The 18,637-nt window shown below is 46.1% G+C and overlaps 1 protein-coding gene across 1 annotated transcript in view; it reads left to right on the top strand.

Annotated features, from left to right (window-relative positions):
- Positions 1 to 18,637, top strand: part of INTS8 (integrator complex subunit 8) — a 793,677-nt gene that overhangs the window by 131,492 nt on the left and 643,548 nt on the right. The window contains exon 8 of the mRNA XM_086966019.1: positions 5,772 to 5,879. Within this exon, the coding sequence (XP_086822145.1) occupies positions 5,772 to 5,879 (108 nt within the window). The remainder of the gene's footprint in view (positions 1 to 5,771; positions 5,880 to 18,637) is intronic.

The following is an 18,637-nucleotide window of genomic DNA, read 5'->3' as shown; positions in this document are numbered from 1 at the left end:
GACTCGCACCATAACTGTATCTTTATGGATCCTTGATAGATTACTATTTTCCTGCAAAGACCGGATTCATCAGTGACCTGTTCCAAACTATCAGTATGATCAGATCATAACGCTCAGCAATATATGCAATTAGCCATCATTGCAATTAGTAACCTCAGTAAGCATTTCAATCATGGAATTAATTTACGTACTCCGAACTCGGGGGTCAGCATCTGAATTGATCACTGGGTGGGATAATCGTCACCTCTGTGTCCTTAATAGAATTTTAATTTACCTACACTTAAGCTAGGCAAATTTTCCTTCAGTGTCCGGACCGGAGGCAAGGATTATGCTAGCTCTAAGCTTGCTTATTACTTGTCTAAGCCACTTACAACACCGGCATATAGTAGAACCTTTTAAAGGTAAGAGTCCAAGGACCAGTCAGCGCGCACATTAGATCCTCCAAACCTGCTCTCAGGCAAAAAGCCTTTGAGGCTATTGCTCCTCTCGCTAAATGCACTCCAAACACTTTGTTATCTATACCTGCCTCCTGCATGACCCAACTGACCCATCAGGGTATTTTAGGGCAAGATACCACTTTTACGTTTTTCTCAAAGCAATGAGAAACTGTTTTTCGTCTCGAGGGCGGTCGTCCTCAGTCATTTCCTTATAAACCTTAAGGCACTGAACCACACATAGATTGGGTGAATTCCTGAAGGCCAGGTAATAAATTATACAGGTGTATAATTTATGTGACAAGTGTTTGACTTGTTATGACTTGGTATGTCTACTCCCCTTAAAAGTCACCCCATCAGGGAAAAATACTGTGCCCGAAATGTCCAGGGCTCTTGCATCCAAAACTTGCCTGCACAAAAAAGACATAGAAGCATAGCCAATTTGGCTGAGAGTTCCTTCTGTGACAAAAACCTGTTCTTTTGCTATGATAAAGAAAGATTCAGAACCTAGTAAACATCCCAAAGAGCTGAGTACCATGGTTCTGGGGGAAGAGAGAGGTGGATCTCCCTATGCAACCAGCAGACAAAAGGATGCTCGCCCACAGAGGCCCCTTCAATGGGGGCATATCCCTTTGAAGGCAATGATTGAACTATAGGCCATCCCGTTCTCCGCTAGGCTGGACAGAAAATTAAGCACTTGTAGTACATCGGCGCCCACGCGATCCACACGCCATCGCAGACACCAACGCACCTAACTCGTCCTGGAAGAACGATATCATTTGGTTGTGCTGTGTGCCCATGCTCTGGCTAGGAGGAATTCAGCATGGGAGCCTCCAGCGTTTTCCTGTAATCCGTAACACCATCAGCTGTAAGGATCCTTCCGCTACCAGTCGATGCAGCACTAGATCCGGGCTTAACAGAATGCAAGGAAAGAGGGTGAGTCGGATTGGAAAATCTCTGGGAAGTTTCAGTAGGACCAGAAACCACACTTGAGACGTCAATATCATTGTTATCATGATCTTCTTAGGGTTGAGGTGTGGTTTCTGGGCAGGGCTGCGTTTTTTTTAGGGCTGGGGTTAGGGTTGTTTTCAGAGCATGGTGCCGGGTTTTAGGGCTCTGGGTAGGGGGATGGGGTGTAACCTTTACCATGCATATGCCTTTACAAATCATGCCTTTACAACTAAATTTGTTGTAAAGGCTTGTGTGGTGCAGGCATGCGTGGTAAAGGCGCAGTCATGGTAAAAACCACGTTGTCCAGTCATGCGATGCAATTGCATGCATGGTTCCATCATGCAACCCCAACTGGAAGTATGTCAGCCCTTTCCTCAAATTATGTACTTTAAGGCGCTTTAGAGCCCGATGGTGAAAGACTGCCTAAATCGATGAAGAGAGGAGATCCACCAGACAAACAATCTGCTAGAGGGGCGTGTGCGGCTGAGCAAGATTTTGTTGAAGCTCATTCCTGACCTTTGCCAGCTTCTGAGATGGAACACTCAGGGAAGATGTAGTGGAATCTATGACCAACCCTAGGAAGGTCACACTCTGGACAGGAGAAAGAATAAACTTCTATTCGTTGATTACAAACCCCATGCCCTGTAAGAGGTCCACCTTTGTCTGTAGGTGCAGAGCCATTTTCTTGGGGCATTGGGCCAGGAGCAGCCTGTCGTTTAGGTAAACAATCTACCTTATTCCCTGGGCCCTTAGGAACTCCATTCCCGGCTTGAGGACCTTTGTGTAGCACCAAGGTATCAATGACAGTCTGAAGGGAAGAGTGACGAACTCAAAGGTCTGGGAGCTCCATATGAACTGAAGAAACCGGGGATGAGGGGAGGAAAACCGTAACTGTCAGATACGGATTCTTCGGATCTAAGTGCACCATCCAGTGGGAGTGGAGTAAAACGTCTCTTAGAGGATGGATACCCTCCATCTTGATGTGGCGGTACACCAGCCACTCCTTGAAGTCTCTGAGGTTGGTAACCGTTCTGCGCCCACCGCCAGTCTTGTTGATCAGAAAAAACGTTACTCAGAAAACCATTGGGGTGTAGGACTGAACTGCAAATCGCCCCTTTTTGTAGGAGGGCTAAGACCTCTTCGTAGATTTGAGCTACACCACGCTGGGAAAAACATATGGGACGCGGTCGGAGGTTTGGTGAGGGCAACCGTAAAACTCAATATGGAAGCCCTGCACCATCTGTAAGACCCATGCATCTGAGGTGATAGATGCCCATGCTGGAAGAAAACGTGGTAGACAGCCACCTACCCTTATCTGAGAGGAAGGGAGGACGCTTAGCATTTTAGAGGTGCCGGCAGTGGAGGCTGGTGGGGTTATACGTTAATGGGGTTGTTTGAAAATACACTGTACAACTACAATGAGAGATATTTTTGCACCTTATGAGCATGCACCTACTGTTTCATAGTCGCAAAGATTGCCTTATGTTTCTCTGGCATATGCAAGCAGACTCCCAGTCTGTACAAAGGTGATATTTGTAGACAATTTGAAAAATAAAATGCCTTATTGTACTTGCTATGAAACGTTGAATTTACTTTGTGGCACTCAATAAAGTATGTAAAAAAAAAAAATTGACAGCACCTTCTCCAGCGACTTGAAAGTTTCCGAGTTCCTTCACAAAATGATCACCAAATAGCACCCCTTGGGGAACGCTCCTGCCTCAGAAGTGGCCCGGTCCCCCAGCTTTGGGTTCACCTTAATGAGTAGGGAGCATCAAAGCTCCATAGAAAATTCGCAGTTTGCGTTTCCCATAAAACATTATTGCCCGCAGCGCCCACCCCGAGAAGACGTCCGTGGGAATGAGGGAACCCGAGGCTTTGGCTTCTTCCACCATATACAAGATTTTGGTCAAGGGACCTATGGCATCCAAAAGCTTGTCTTGGCAAGATCGCCACCACTGGTCTATGTCTTTCTTTGGATCTTTTATGAACTTGTCCAAGAAGATGGCCATATTGAAGCCTGTCTGGAGTGAGTGCGACCTTTCCTTCAAACATGGGTTGTGAGCACTGTGCTTGAAGGCGATTACAGTCCTCTTTCTCAAAGGCTTTGTGAAGAGGTCTGCTACGTACTTCGCCACTTTATCAGCTGTAACCCAGGCCGCCGACCTGAGATGGATAACATCATTTGGGTTCAGCATATTCGAAGAGCCGTCCATCGCCAGAGCAGGGTATGAAGCCTGGAGGTGCCTGCTTCGTCATCGAAATTCCCTGTGGAATCTCCGTCATGCAGGTCTGGAGTGTCTGGCCAACGGGGGCTTGGAATAAGCCTCTGGGGTCCCTGCGGGCCCTCAGGAAGGGGATCCTGTGCCAAGAGGGCCTTCATGAGGTGCGCAAAGGTGTCACGGTCAACCTCTTCCTCACATTTCTTTGTGGGGGTGGGGACCCATCACCTGGGGCATCTTTAATGCGCTTAACTGGTTCAGGTGTGGTAGGTTTGGTACATTTTGTGCACTCACGAGTAATCTGCTTGGAGAGGCACTGTTTAAGTGGAGCCATAGCTTCATTCACTGCCCCGTAGATGGAGGCGTCTACTGCCTCGTAAAAGTCTTCGTCCTACTGAAGGAAAGACAATGAGTTTTCCTCTTCATAGGTGATCTGAGAGAGAGAGTCCATGGTTAATTTATGCCACCTGGCTGTGAAAATGCACTTTGCGCTACACCCTGGATTTACCAGTGGCAAGAATACAACCTGAGAACAAGTATTATGGGCTATGGAAGCCCTGATAATGTACATACAGAGCGTATGAGGTGCTGGGAGGGAGCCCAGGTGCTGGGGGTGGACCGAACGCACACTATTTATAGAGTACAAGCCCTGGGGACACACTTGCACCCAGTACTATTTTGAAGGGTCCACTGGCTGCCTGGAACGGTGTCCAACTACTGGCCTTCAGTGGTTGTGAAACATACTGACCCGAAGGACATTCAAAACAAGGCAGAATGCAGACCCCGAGGGGGCGTCAAGAAATTGAATGTATATGGGAAAACACAGATCCAGAGTTTACTGGCCGTCACCCGGGAAGCGGAGAGACAACAAGGCTCAGCGGCTGCAGGCTGCGATGTGCCTCTAACTCCCACTGTGTGAGAGACGTACATCGCAGAGATACGCCACTAGCAGCGCCCTCTGGAGGGTGGAGGACTGCACCGAGGTCAAGTATTGGACAAAAGTTGTGTAAGGAGCACAGTAGTTTTCCTGTGACGGTACGGGGATCTTAAAGATAAGTGCTGCAGTGTTAACACGGTCAATTAATCACATACCATCAATTAATTAGCAGACAAAAACTTTATAAAATTAGAGTAAACAGAAACACCACTTAATTGGTGCTGGGCAGCAAAGAAAGAGGGAGTGCAAGCAGCGACACAGGACTATGTTGGGGCGGCCATGCTGCAGGAGTAAAAGGACTTATTAACTTGTTCTGATTTTTTTTTTTCCTGGTGTTCATGGGAAAGGTAGTTTAATAATGTTAAAAATGACTGCCGTGTTTTAAATGGTCTCATTAAAGCGAAGAAAGAAAGCATAATCCTCAACTCGGGTCCTGACATAGAATCCACGTTTCACTTGCTCACCTCTGATGTTGTCTGGCTCTCACCCAAGGTCCTTGTGGCAGGACCTCTTACTGTATTCAGTGTTGTTGGTTATTCATGCTGTGCAAACAGGAGAGCACTGTGGGGGTTTGCTTGCCTTTCCATAGGTATTATTACTTCTGCATAATCCTGTTTCTCCACCATCAAGCTCTGTTCAATATCATTGTGCGCTCTTATACCCTCTCTTCCACCAAAGGTCTCACAAATACCTCAGCAGGTTCTTCTCCATAATCCTTGCAATCCCTGCCCTTTCACTCTCAAACTGCATTTCTGACAGCAATCAGTATTACAATTATTTAATTGTTAATGTTGAGTTTAGAGGAATTACTCTTGTTGTGGTGACCATCATTCTGCAATAAAACATAATAGGTGTATATTTAGAGTCTGCATTCACCTTATATTGGCACTACTGACAGGCATCTGATGCATCTTGCCGTCAAATTAAATAGTACTCCATTTTATCAATTTCGGAAGTATGGTAGGATAATTTGACCCACCCAATTTGTTCCCTGTCACCACAGTGTCAAATAAATCGCTCAGTGGATGCATTTGTCCGGAGTCACTAGACCTGACTGGCAAACACAATGTAGACTTTTGAAGGTACACCTTGTATTAATGTAAATGAAGTGTTTTTATTCTTGAAGTTATGATTTACACTGTATGTTTTCTTTTCTCTAAAAGTCTATGTAAAACATATGTTTGGTGTTAACACCAAGAATCTGTTATAACCTAAATATGTATTTTACAGGTTTCTTACGACTTGGGCACCATGTACTTCCAGCAGGGTTCCTCAGACTCCTCCGTTTATGAAAAGGCTAGGGAAAAAATCTTCAGAACAAAAGAGCTCGTTTCAAAGGTATTTTGAAATTTGAAATACTTCTTAATGTAATTTCTACATCTAATAGATTAAGTTTCTTAAAAAAGAAGTCATTAGCAACCAAACTGTTGACTTTATGTGAACCTCATGAATAAGAGAAGTAACGATTGAAGAATATTAAACAGGGGCAACCGCTTTCAAGTAATTAACCTCCCCATCCTAGCCAACCTTTGTCAAACTCCCTAGTACTATGACATATTAGAAAGTCAACAAACAGCTGTTTTAAAAGCTATTTAATAAAAACAATGACATCTGTATTTTCAGGAGGGTGACTGTACTGCAGTTTTTAATTAAAAAATTAGCAGGCTTGGTGCTATTTTTATATTATCATGCAAAAATAAATTTGCTAGTGATAACCTCCTTTTTGCTTCAGTGCTTTCTGTCAACTTCTGTAAAAAACGTCTTTTGAAGTCCATCTTAGGCCTACAACTGAGGAAAGAGTAGTGTTACCTGATTTTTAAAATGTATGTATAAGAAACCCTGTCATTTGCCCTCCCACAGTACAATGGTCAGTTATGATGTCATGCCTAACTTTGATTACTGTAATGTTTTTCATTTGCATCCATATTAGCGGTATTCTTTTTTTTAACATGTTTTTATTAGAAGGTATCAGCACAGCACAACACATATTAGATTGGTCAGTACAGTCGTAGTATAATGGTATATATTACATATCAAACCATAGTATCCAAATTCCAGCAATCCGTAATGTACGTCTTGGATCAAATAGTTGTATGTACAGAGCACATAAAAACTTATCACTGTTTCTCACTCCATATTGTAAATGCCATGGGCCTTCACCTCACTGTGGATCGTGCTCTAAGGACATACCTCAGGCAGAGGAGCCATATCCGAGGATTACTGCATCGACGTGCTACATATTATGAAACCTTGAATTGAACATAAACTAGCTTACTTCCCCACCCACCTCCCTTCCCAGTAGACTCAGCAAACAAGGACATTTTTCAAACCTATATATTCAGTCCAACCCAGTATAGCAATTTATACAAAAGTTTCAATATTGTGGGCCTTGGCAGCATCCCATTGTGTACTACAAGGCTATACTGTAGCCCATATTCTGTACCTCTTATGTCCGAACTTAACACACCCTAGAAGCAATACCCTTGTATGTCCACAGCGCCAAACTCCTCCAACAGCATATTCCATTCCATAGATATTGGTGTCCTGTGCAGCCCATGCTGTTCCTCTCTTTTTAATTCTGCACTTTCCGCCCTACCTCATCATACCAGTCCTTCAGTGACGGCGACCTAGCAGTTTTCCATTTCATTGTAATGTTACAGCAAACAGTATTCCAGCCTGTCGTTATTTCTCACTGGAGCTATATCTGTTAATATCTCACAGAATATTACCCAGTAGTGTCGCAGTCTTGGGCAATTCCACAACATATGTAGAAGATCCACTGCCGGTGATTGACAGCTTGGGCACACATCCGATGTGTCTTGAAACATAGCACTCAGTTTACACGGTGTCAGGTAGGCTCTATGCAGGAGCATGAGTTGTATAAACTTGGATTTTGGGTTTCTCTACACCTTTCTGGGGTATTCTAACATCGCACACCATTCCTTATCACTGAGCACTCGACCTATATCTACATCCCATTTGGTATGAAGGGGTTGGAGAGATACTGCTTCTATTGTACGGATGCTTCTGTACAGCCATTTTGTTAAGTGTTGACCATTGCCCATCAAATGTTGCATTTTGAGTAATGCGTGCGTAGCTGGTTCCACACCCCAAGGGGCCCAGTTAGTACGTATGTAATTAGAAATACTTGTGTGTAGAATAAACTGTGTGTTGGGCACTCCGTGTTCACAAATGAATACATCATGAGGCATCAGGGTACCCTCTTTGAAGAATGCACCTACTGTGGTCACTCCTTCAACCTCCCACACCTGCATTCTTCTATCAGTGACCCTGCCTAGTTGTGTGGAGATCCCCAAAAGAGATATAGCTGGGGCATATGGAGTCATTGACTTCAGTATTTTTAAAAGTAATTGTTTACAGCAACAATCCAAGCACCACAAATAATACATCAATCTTGTCGTGATAATTTCATTTTATATTAAAATGCAATCTGAATGCTGGATCGCCTTGGAAGAGAAGAAGGGAGCAGTGTTAATATGTAACCCTAATCCTTCTTTTAATATAGCCGATTGTGAATAGACAAACCGAATGGCACAAGCTAGAGAATCGTAACTTTTACTTGAGTTAGTGTTTTGTACTGAATGGCACTACGTCTACACAGCTATCTTCCAGAAGGGTACATATTTTTACCTACTTTCAAACTCCGACCTGGTCTGTCCTTCCCATGAAATGATTAGAGTATCCATGTATGGAAAAACAAAACGTTCCCTTTGACTGGATCTGGTGCCTCGCTAGACCCTAAGCTGTGGCCAGATATAGGGACTCCTTGCGCTTTTCCTGAGAAGCTGCATTTCTTAACACTTTGAAATCTCAGTAGGCTTTGGATCTTGGAACAAGTGTTTACTTGACCTTGGAGTAAGTTTCATTTGAATTCCAGCTTAAACATTGTATCTCTTCTGTTTTTGAAGCATCTCCACATCACCAAGGTAAATCCAAAATTTTGCTCTTAACATTATTTACTTGAAATCTAAATGCGTTCTTCATCTTTATTGAAAGGGCGGTTACCTTGCAGCGGCACATAAAGCTGGCACACTCCCAGCTCATTTGCGGGATGCCCTTATACTATAGTAATGCTCCCCAAACGAGGCAAAGACCCCGCTGAACCTGAATCTTCCAGGTCTTTATGCCTAATGTTGATGTCAAACTGCTTGCCAAGTTCTGGTACTACAGTTGAGCTGGGTGATTACACATCTAGTTCCACATAATCAATGTGGCTTTATGCTAGAAAGAGGTACTCATATGAACTTGAGACAACTATCTCATGTAATACATGAAACCCGGGACACTGACCTAAGAGCAGCATTGATAGCCATAGACATAGAGGAGGCATTCAACACCTTGCCATGGACTTATCTATAAGAGGTCCTCTGGCAGATGGGACTTAGTGGAGAGTTTAGAGCGTCGTTGCAACTCCTGTATAAGGTGCATAGTGCAAGACTGTACGTGGGTACTGAGGTGTCGGATACCTTTTGCATCGAGAGGGGTACCGACAGGACTGGCCATTGTTGCTGCTCCTGTTCGCCCTCGCTCTGGTGCCCCTGGTGACGTATCTCTGGGATCAGATGCAAGATCGGGGCATATGGATGAGAGACAAGACACACATCATGTCCATATATGCTGATGATACGTTGATTTATTTGAGGGATCCGGAGTGCTCTGTGCCCCTTCTCCTGCGATTGATGGCGAACTTTGGCGAGGTGTTGGGGCTTCGCGTTAATCTCCACAAGACGTTACTGTAACGCCTGGCAGCACTGGTCACCCTAGAAGAAGCTGATCTCCCAGCTGTGGGCTTGCCTTGGGAAACACAGAGTTTCTGCTATCTTGGTCTGCAGATAACTCATGACCACTGCCTCCAATACGAGCTGAACATTGGTAGAGTAATGGAAGGCCTTACAGCCTCTGTGCGGTTCTGGATTGCGCTGCATTTCTCAGCGATAGGTAGGGTGGCATTAAGCATAATGGTCTTGTTACCCCTGCTGGCTTTACGTAATTCAAAATTTGTTTTGTTTGCTGCCATCCATGCTGTTTCAGCAGATCGATATGCTGTTGGCGAATCTGGTCTGGGCGAGTAAGACAAGCAGGATCAGCCTGGAGATCGTGAAATTGAATTTCAGCCAGGGTGGACTTGGTTTCCCGGATCTCCAACTATATTTATTTATTTTATTTATTTATTTATTTTATATTCTTATAAAGCGCCAGACTAGACCCCCGAAGGGGTATCTCCGCGCTATTGCTGTACCACGAGAGTGTGCTAAATCCACGTGTGTATCTGATAAAGGGTGCAGAAGCTGGAAGGCAGTTATTTGTCAGGATACAAATACGTTTTTAGAGTCTTTCGGAAACTCAGATGACTGGGGATTGATCTGAGTTCTGCCGGCAAAGAATTCCAGAGTGCTGGTCCGGCATAAGCTAACGCACGGCCACCTTGTCTGGCCTTTTTAGGTCGAGGACTATCGGTTCTGCCGTAAGGCAGAAACCGGATGTCGGAGATCTAATGATTCTTAGAGTGCTGCATTTATCCCTCCCTCTTTTTGCTCGTTCTCCATTGGCTGGCTTCCTAAAAGGAGGCCAGCCATTGAAGGAGAGAGCCGTCCATCCAAAGAAGCTCCGTCTTTTTCGGATTCGGGGGCGTGATTTTTTGCATTCTTTAGCCCTGTGACGTCGTCTGTCACTCAGGGCGCAAAAACACGCCCCCGAATCCGAAAATGGCCGTGCGTTTCTCCGAGGCATTGTCTCCTTGCCTCGGAGAGACGTGGTCGTGTTTTCGTAGTTGCTCGCCTCCCTTCCCTGCTGCTTTTAGCAGCTGCTCGAATCCGCTCGCCTCCCCCCTCCCTCTGCCCTCCTCCGTTGTGCTCTCGCCTCTTCCCCCTCCCCCCTCCCTCTGCTGCAGCTCTCGGCCCCCACCCCTTCCTCCCCCCGCTTGTTTGATTTAGTGAGCGGAGACAGCCACATCCTGATGCGCGAAGCCGACCCGGCCTTCCTCGGAGGTCCAGCAGCAACAGGAGCCCGGGTGAACCTGAGGATTGGGCTGTCGAGCCCTGCTGGGCCTGCCACTGCATCACAAATCGCATCAGGTAGGTGGTCCTTGATGTTGTCTGTGTTTTTGGGCTCCTGATCCAGCGCTGCTGAGACCGAACACTGACCAGCCTCGCTTCCGGGGTGGCCTAGCTGAGACTGGGCTGGGTGGCGCCATGGCTTTCCATTAGCGACCGTGCAGCGAGGAGACACAGTGAGGTTTCCCCCCCCGTCAGAGACATCCTTCGCCCTGTAGTAGGGTGCGACGGGGGTTCAAGTTCAGGGCTGCGGGTGAGTTTCTCCATACCTTTAGGAGATCCCAGGCTATATTATCCTGCGGCCTTAGTCGGGCCACCACTTGCTGCCTGTGCGTTGCCTGCAGCTCTAGTGTGCTACCGCCCTAAGACCCCTGCTTCTCTCGGGGGTCTGGATACCCTGCGCTGGGCATTGCTGTTTCCCCTCTGGGGGCGCGGTGGGGGGGGGGGTGAGCCCCCAGCTGTGCTGGAGCACTTCTAGCCACATCGTACTCGCCACTCTGGGCCCTGCTTATTGGGAGCATACTGGTCCAGCTTCCACACATTAAAACCCCTGCATCACCTGGGAGCCGGACAATAAAACAAACCTCTGCCTACCAGACCCGTCTCCCTGGTCCACGTACCTACATTCCTGAACTGCATTAGAGGCTCCTTGGGGGACAATGCGCCACACGTGCTGGATCACTCCCACTCTAACGCACTTTGCCAGCCAGTGCCTTCGTGGTGCCCCTTTTTTGACCACGATGAACTGCTGTGTGTGGGGCGCTTCAATCCAGTGCCTCAAACTGGGCCTGTACACCTCCTCCTCTGCAAAAGCCTCTGCTAATCATCCCCTATTGCCACCATGGGGAGGGGGGATCCTAAACAATGTAAGCTCCCATTTGAGAGAGACAAACAGTCTGATAAAGCGAAGATCATGTAAGACTCCTAGGAGCAAGTGTCTGATCATGGAGCTGTGAAGCAATTAACAAGGACAAATGCCATCATGGCAGAGTTGCGGGCTGGATTCTACTCAACAGATGCTATTTCAAAACATTAACCAGCCGCCTAGATCGCATGGGAGAAGGAATTGAACATCACAGCACTCACTTTATGGGGCGGAGGAGCGTATCGCAGGCCTGGAGGATAGCACTACCTTCCTTAATAAATGTCTGGATAAGGTGGAATGACTTCTCAAAGCAGTTGCTGCTAAGAACGAAAGTCTGCCTGTTGAACTTTGGGGCCAGAGATACAGTGCTCCGTCTTGCTCACGAGTGGGGCCCATTACAGTATCTGCCAGATCCTTATATCAAGATGTCAAACCTCTCCTGTGCACAAAAGGCTTCAAATATGGTATGTTATACCCTGCTTGGCTCTGGGTGGATGTAGACTTAAAGGATAGGTTCTTTGATTCCCCAGCTGAATAACTTTCCTTCTGTAAGGACCTTCCATCTAGCAGTGCCCGGTCGCCGCTATCCACTCCATATCGTGTCTTGGCAGATTTGCAGGACTTGCAGAGTGTGGGCCTTTTCCCCCTGGCTGAGATGCTTGTACTCTGTTTCTTTGATTCCCCAGCTGAATAACTTTCCTTCTGTAAGGACCTTCCTTCTAGCAGTGCCCGGTCGCCGCTATCCACTCCATATCGTGTCTTGGCAGATTTGCAGGACTTGCAGAGTGTGGGCCTTTTCCCCCTGGCTGAGATGCTTGTACTCCGTTTCTAAATAGTGTTATTCTTGGATGATCATCTGCTGAGCAGTCTCTTACACTCACCTTCACAGTAATGTCTTAGACAGGACAATCACACATATGCCTGTAGCCATATAATGTATCACATCAGATGTTTATTCTTGTGGGCTCCGTTTCGTAGAGTTGTCCACTCTTGTGAATACCATACCATAATTTGTGTGTTTTTTATTTGCTTGTTGGTTTATTCGGGATCTACCTAGCAGTTTGGTATTCATTTTACTTGTAGATTGTTGTTGTCTTTTGTTTTTGCACTTAACAAATGCCTGGAATGAATTACTCTCGCTGTTTTATTATGCAAATCATACATATTCCATTACAACTGTGACTTCAAAAGGGCGATCTTCTTTTGCTGAGATAACATTTCTGGCTTGGAACGTCAGAGGCTTAAATAAACACCGCAAAAGCAAGCAAGTATTGGCTTATCTCAATAGACATCGGTCAAAAATTACTTTCTTGCAGGAGACACAGCTCCCTCCACAGGACTCCCCCGGATTTACAAAAACCTTGGGATCTCACAGATATTTTTCTAGCTACAGTACTTATTCACAGGGGTGAGGGGTGTACATTCATAAAAGCATCCCCTCCAGCCTTATCAATAACTTCATTGATAAGGAGGTCCGTTATGTTGTCCTTGCTGGTCATTTGGCTGACCACTGTGTACTACCAGTGAATGTGTATGTCCCTAATGTGGATACCCCTGATTTCTTTCACACGCTCTCATCCATACTGGGACATTTTGACGCTGTCCCTTTTAGACTGGGAGGACCACAACAGGGTGCAGAGCAGTGAGTGCAGGTGCAGAGTGCTGTGTGCTGTTGAGTGCTGTGTGCTGTTGAGTGCTGTGTGCTGTTGAGTGCTGTGTGCTGTTGAGTGCTGTGTGCTGTTGAGTGCTGTGTGCTGTTGAGTGCAGAGTGCTGTTGAGTGCAGAGTGCTGTGTATTGGCAATGTAAATGACAATGCCATTTATTTGTGATTTAAAGAAAAAAAAAGAAATGTCGTCGTCCTGCTCTGCCCCCCCTTCCCTCCGCCCGCAGCTCCGTCGTCCTGCTCTGCCCCCCCCTTCCCTCCGCCCGCAGCTCCGTCGTCCTGCTCTGCCCCCCCTTCCCTCCCCCCGCAGCTCCGTCGTCCTGCTCTGCCCCCCCCTTCCCTCCCCCCGCAGCTCCGTCGTCCTGCTCTGCCCCCCTTCCCTCCGCCCGCAGCTCCGTCGTCCTGCTCTGCCCCCCCTTCCCTCCGCAGCTCCGTCGTCCTGCTCTGCCCCCCCCTTGGAGTAATGTCATGCTAGCTGCTCTCAACTAAACACGTTCAAGAAAGTAGTTGCCAACACTGAGAAGTGATTACACAAATTAAGCACTTGCTATTGACAGTTGTTGGGATTTGCAGATGGCATAATCAACTCGGCCTTTCATCCTTCCAAGGCACATAAATTAACTGCTTTAAATACTTGCGGCAATAGTAAGACGTGTCATTTACAGCTCTTGAAAATGACTCAAAACTGTGAACTAGCGCATTACATAAAAGTAAGGAGATCTTGCAAGATAGGGCAGTGGAACCTACAAAAGTGTTCCGAAGTGAGGTCAAAATATCAATTTTGTTTCATTTGGTTGCAAAAATATTGTCAAAACCAGGTGAGTACAGGGCCGGTGGTAAATTTTCCATCCACGCAAGGTTTACTAAGCTTCAAGCTCAAAATGACAAACCTCACACTCTTGGTTGATGGGTTCGCTGGAGTGCTAGGTAGTTACTGCCGGAACAGGGGAGGGTGCCCAGATCTAATGCCCCTACCTGAAATGTAAATAACCAGGAGACAACACTAAGAGGAGGAATTTTCACTATCTTTGACAACCTAAACCATACCTCATAGCACTATCTCTTAGGTATTTGTGACTTTCTAGAAACACACACGGGTCGTAAGTGGATTAAGGGGCGTTGCTACTTTTTTTTACAAAATCACTTCTCTTGCCAATTGATTAGGCGTCACAAGATCAAGCGGGTCAATAGGTGACAAGCTCATGGTAGGATCTGCCCTTTACGCTTCCAAACATGTATACCTCCCATTGTCACCAGAATTTCTTGATTAGATCCTAAGATTGACATTCCAGCTCTCTTCCATACAGATCCTGCTCTCAAATACTCGGAGTATGCTAACCGTTGTAGGAGACTTCAATAATAAGTTTTCACAGTCCAGCTCTGTCCTTCCCTCCGCACGCAGCTCCGTCCAGCTCTGCCCCCCTCCCCCTCCCCCATCACTCCGCCCGCAGCCCTTCTTCGCCCCGGTCCCGCTCCCCCCCTCCCTCCGCCCGCAGCTCCTTCGTCCTGCTCTGCCCCTCCCCCCCCTCACTCTGCCCGCAGCTCCGTCGTCCTGCTCTGCCCCCCCCTTCCCTCCGCCCGCAGCTCCGTCGTCCTGCTCTGCCCCCCCCCCCTTCCCTCCGCCCGCAGCTCCGTCGTCCTGCTCTGCCCCCCCTTCCCTCCCCCCGCAGCTCCGTCGTCCTGCTCTGCCCCCCTTCCCTCCGCCCGCAGCTCCGTCGTCCTGCTCTGCCCCCCCTTCCCTCCGCCCGCAGCTCCGTCGTCCTGCTCTGCCCCCCCCTTGGAGTAATGTCATGCTAGCTGCTCTCAACTAAACACGTTCAAGAAAGTAGTTGCCAACACTGAGAAGTGATTACACAAATTAAGCACTTGCTATTGACAGTTGTTGGGATTTGCAGATGGCATATTCAACTCGGCCTTTCATCCTTCCAAGGCACATAAATTAAATGCTTTAAATACTTGCGGCAATAGTAAGACGTGTCATTTACAGCTCTTGAAAATGACTCAAAACTGTGAACTAGCGCATTACATAAAAGTAAGGAGATCTTGCAAGATAGGGCAGTGGAACCTACAAAAGTGTTCCGAAGTGAGGTCAAAATATCAATTTTGTGTCATTTGGTTGCAAAAATATAGTCAAAACCAGGTGAGTACAGGGCCGGTGGTAAATTTTCCATCCACGCAAGGTTTACTAAGCTTCAAGCTCAAAATGACAAACCTCACACTCTTGGTTGATGGGTTCGCTGGAGTGCTAGGTAGTTACTGCTGGAACAGGGGAGGGTGCCCAGATCTAATGCCCCTACCTGAAATGTAAATAACCAGGAGACAACACTAAGAGGAGGAATTTTCACTATCTTTGACGACCTAAACCATACCTCATAGCACTATCTCTTAGGTATTTGTGACTTTCTAGAAACACACACGGGTCGTAAGTGGATTAAGGGGCGTGGCTACGTTTTTTTACAAAATCACTTCTCTTGCCAATTGATTAGGCGTCACAAGATCAAGCGGGTCAATAGGTGACAAGCTCATGGTAGGATCTGCCCTTTACGCTTCCAAACATGTATACCTCCCATTGTCACCAGAATTTCTTGATTAGATCCTAAGATTGACATTCCAGCTCTCTTCCATACAGATCCTGCTCTCAAATACTCGGAGTATGCTAACCGTTGTAGGAGACTTCAATAATAAGTTTTCACAAGTCTAATCCTTGGAAGACTAGAGGAAATGTGACCGGTACTTGGGAACCCCACAGAGATAGTACCTTTCTCTGAGCCAGTCGACTTAAAGAATGTGTGAAATGATCACAACTAACGAAATCCTGTTTTGCTGTTGTCCAGACATACACTCTGTGTTTCCAAGGCTTGACCCGTTATTTCTACCAGAAACAAAACACAGGCTAGTCGGTATGCATTTCTGCAGGGAAAATGCATGCTAGTTGGTAAGGCTTATTACTTAAGGGAAAAAGTCTTGGATCATATAGTACTTGTAATGCCTACGACTTAATCGATCCACATGTATGAAAACTTCTAGGTCTTGTGGCAAGAGACGATTTCACCTCCTATGGTGTAGAGTAGACAGAGTATGGAAAGTGGTAATGACCAAGAGGGTAGAAACTGAAGCATTTCTTATAATTAGGAGCACCCTTCTTGTATTGACCACCAGAGACCTGGATGAAAGTCTAATGATTTGGGGGATCTATATATCACTAGAGGGAATTCTCACTGGAATGAAGATTATAGGAACAATTCCCCTGAAACATATGAATATCCAAGCAAGTCCAGGAATCAAATGGCATAGCTGGACAGGCACCAGACTGGCAAGGTTCACAAATGATTGAGAAATCAAATCTATTTTCGCAATATTTTATAAATCTGCATATGTTCAGAGCAGTGTGTTGAGGCATATCATGACTCTAAGAGAATTAACCCCTTATGAAAATCAGATTCCAGGACAAAGACCTAGTCAAAGCTGCAGTTTAATGTACGAAAAATGGTACCAACTATGATATTGGTTGTTTCCCAAAAAGCAGCACTCAGATGATGGTGCCTAACTGATGTTCATGGTACTTAGATAAAATGAAGCTAAGGTACATGCGAGGAAGCTATCAAATGGAATTCTGAGGTTCGTGTCTAAACTTTTTGGATGAGATTAACTGTTAGCTAGATGTTGGGTCAACTGACCCCGAGAATATCCCATTGATTACTGTTCTGATTCCAAAAGATTGGTAATTCATTGATCGTAGTATCCTTGAACTCAGAGATCGCCTCCCACTCCATTGTGTTTGGAATACATGCTGAGAAAATGTGAGCTAGATGTTCAAAACATGTCCAAAATTCCACTTAGCGTTCTAGTCTAAGCATTTCTGTGTGGTGCTCTATCAGCAGGGGGAAGAGGATGCAGTGTAGATGGAAGGCTGCATTCTTTGTTGCATTGTTTACCTGTAGGCAAAATAAACAGAGTCTACGTTTATCCTGGGATTACTAGCCTAACTGGCTGGTGCTCCAGACTATATTGTTAGTGTACATGCTGAGCTTCTTCACCACACCTGGCACGTGTCACCTGCAGGTCACAAGACGACCCCCGCAACAGGCACATCAACACTCGGAGCTGCTTCACGTTGTTTCAAACGTGGTACCAGAGCAAGTCCATTAACGCTGGACATACCTCCCCAGTACAGTGCCCGGAAGCTTACTGCAGCTAGACTAGATCTGTGCAACAGGTCCCTTAACCCTGTCATCTATCTACAAAGCAGTCTGTTGGTGACGAACAAACTGAGCCACGAATGCGTTACTATAAGTTCCCCTTTGTTTTCAGATTATTTCTGCAGAGTTTATATAAAGTCAGACAATCAGGCGGCAATACTGTGGCTCATATAGGAATGCATTACAACCACTGCATTACAACCAGGGCTGCTTTATCCCTCCCTCTTTTTGGCTCACAACTACCTCACAACTTTACTCTCTATCTCACTCTCTCTCTATCTCACTAGCTCACTCTATTTCTATCTCAATCTCACTCTCACTACCTCAGTATATCACGACTCACTCCCTCAAAAATTCAATACATCACTCCCTCACTAACTCACTCTATCTCACTACCTCACAACTTCACTCTCTCTCTATCTCACTACCTCACTCTCTCTTTCTATCTCACTAAGTCACTTTCACTCTCTTTCACTACCTCACTCTCTCTCTATCTCACTACCTCACAAACTCACTCCCTGTTTCTATCTCACTACCTCAGAACATCCCTCTACCTCACTCTTTCACTACCTCAGTCTCTGTCTCTCACTACCTCACTCTATCTACCTCTCTCTCATTACATAACTCTCTCTACCTCACTACACCACTCTATCTCACTACCTCACTATCTCACAACTTCTCTCTCTCAAAACATCACTACCTCACTCTCTTACTACCTCACTCTCTTACTACCTCACCCTCTAGCTCACAACTTCACTCTCTCTCTCTAACTCACTACCTCAATCACTCTCTATCTCACTACCTCACTCTTTCTATCTCACTAACTCGCCATGAAATCCCTGGGTGTCTGTGCGCTTAAAAAGTTTAGAATAACATAACTCACTTTCACTCTCTTTCACTAGCTCTCTCTCTCTCACTACATCACTCTATGCTTATACCACTACCTCACAACATCCCTCTCCCTCCCTCACTCTTTCACTCCCTCACTCTCTATCTACCTCACTCTCCCTCACTACCTCACTCTCTCTCTATTTCAATACCTCACTCTCTCTCTCTCACTACCTCACTCTCTCTCTGCTAATGCAATAGGTATCACATATGCAAAAAAAGCTAATGCCGATAGAAATGACAATGCCATTTATTTAGGGATACAAAAAAGATAAAAAAAATAATGAGCAATACCAATAGCTCTACCTATAATATTGCCGAGACCATTGCATTGTAAATGCTTGTTTACTCTTGGTGTCTGCAAGAGCTGCTGATGACTGGAGCGCAGAGGTCGCCCAGGGATGTA

The sequence above is a fragment of the Lissotriton vulgaris genome, chromosome 4_1, assembly GCF_964263255.1.
Source record: "Lissotriton vulgaris chromosome 4_1, aLisVul1.2, whole genome shotgun sequence".
NCBI lineage: Eukaryota > Metazoa > Chordata > Amphibia > Caudata > Salamandridae > Lissotriton > Lissotriton vulgaris.
The sequence above is the reverse complement of the archived record's forward strand: the minus strand, read 5'-3'. Positions and strand labels throughout refer to the sequence as shown.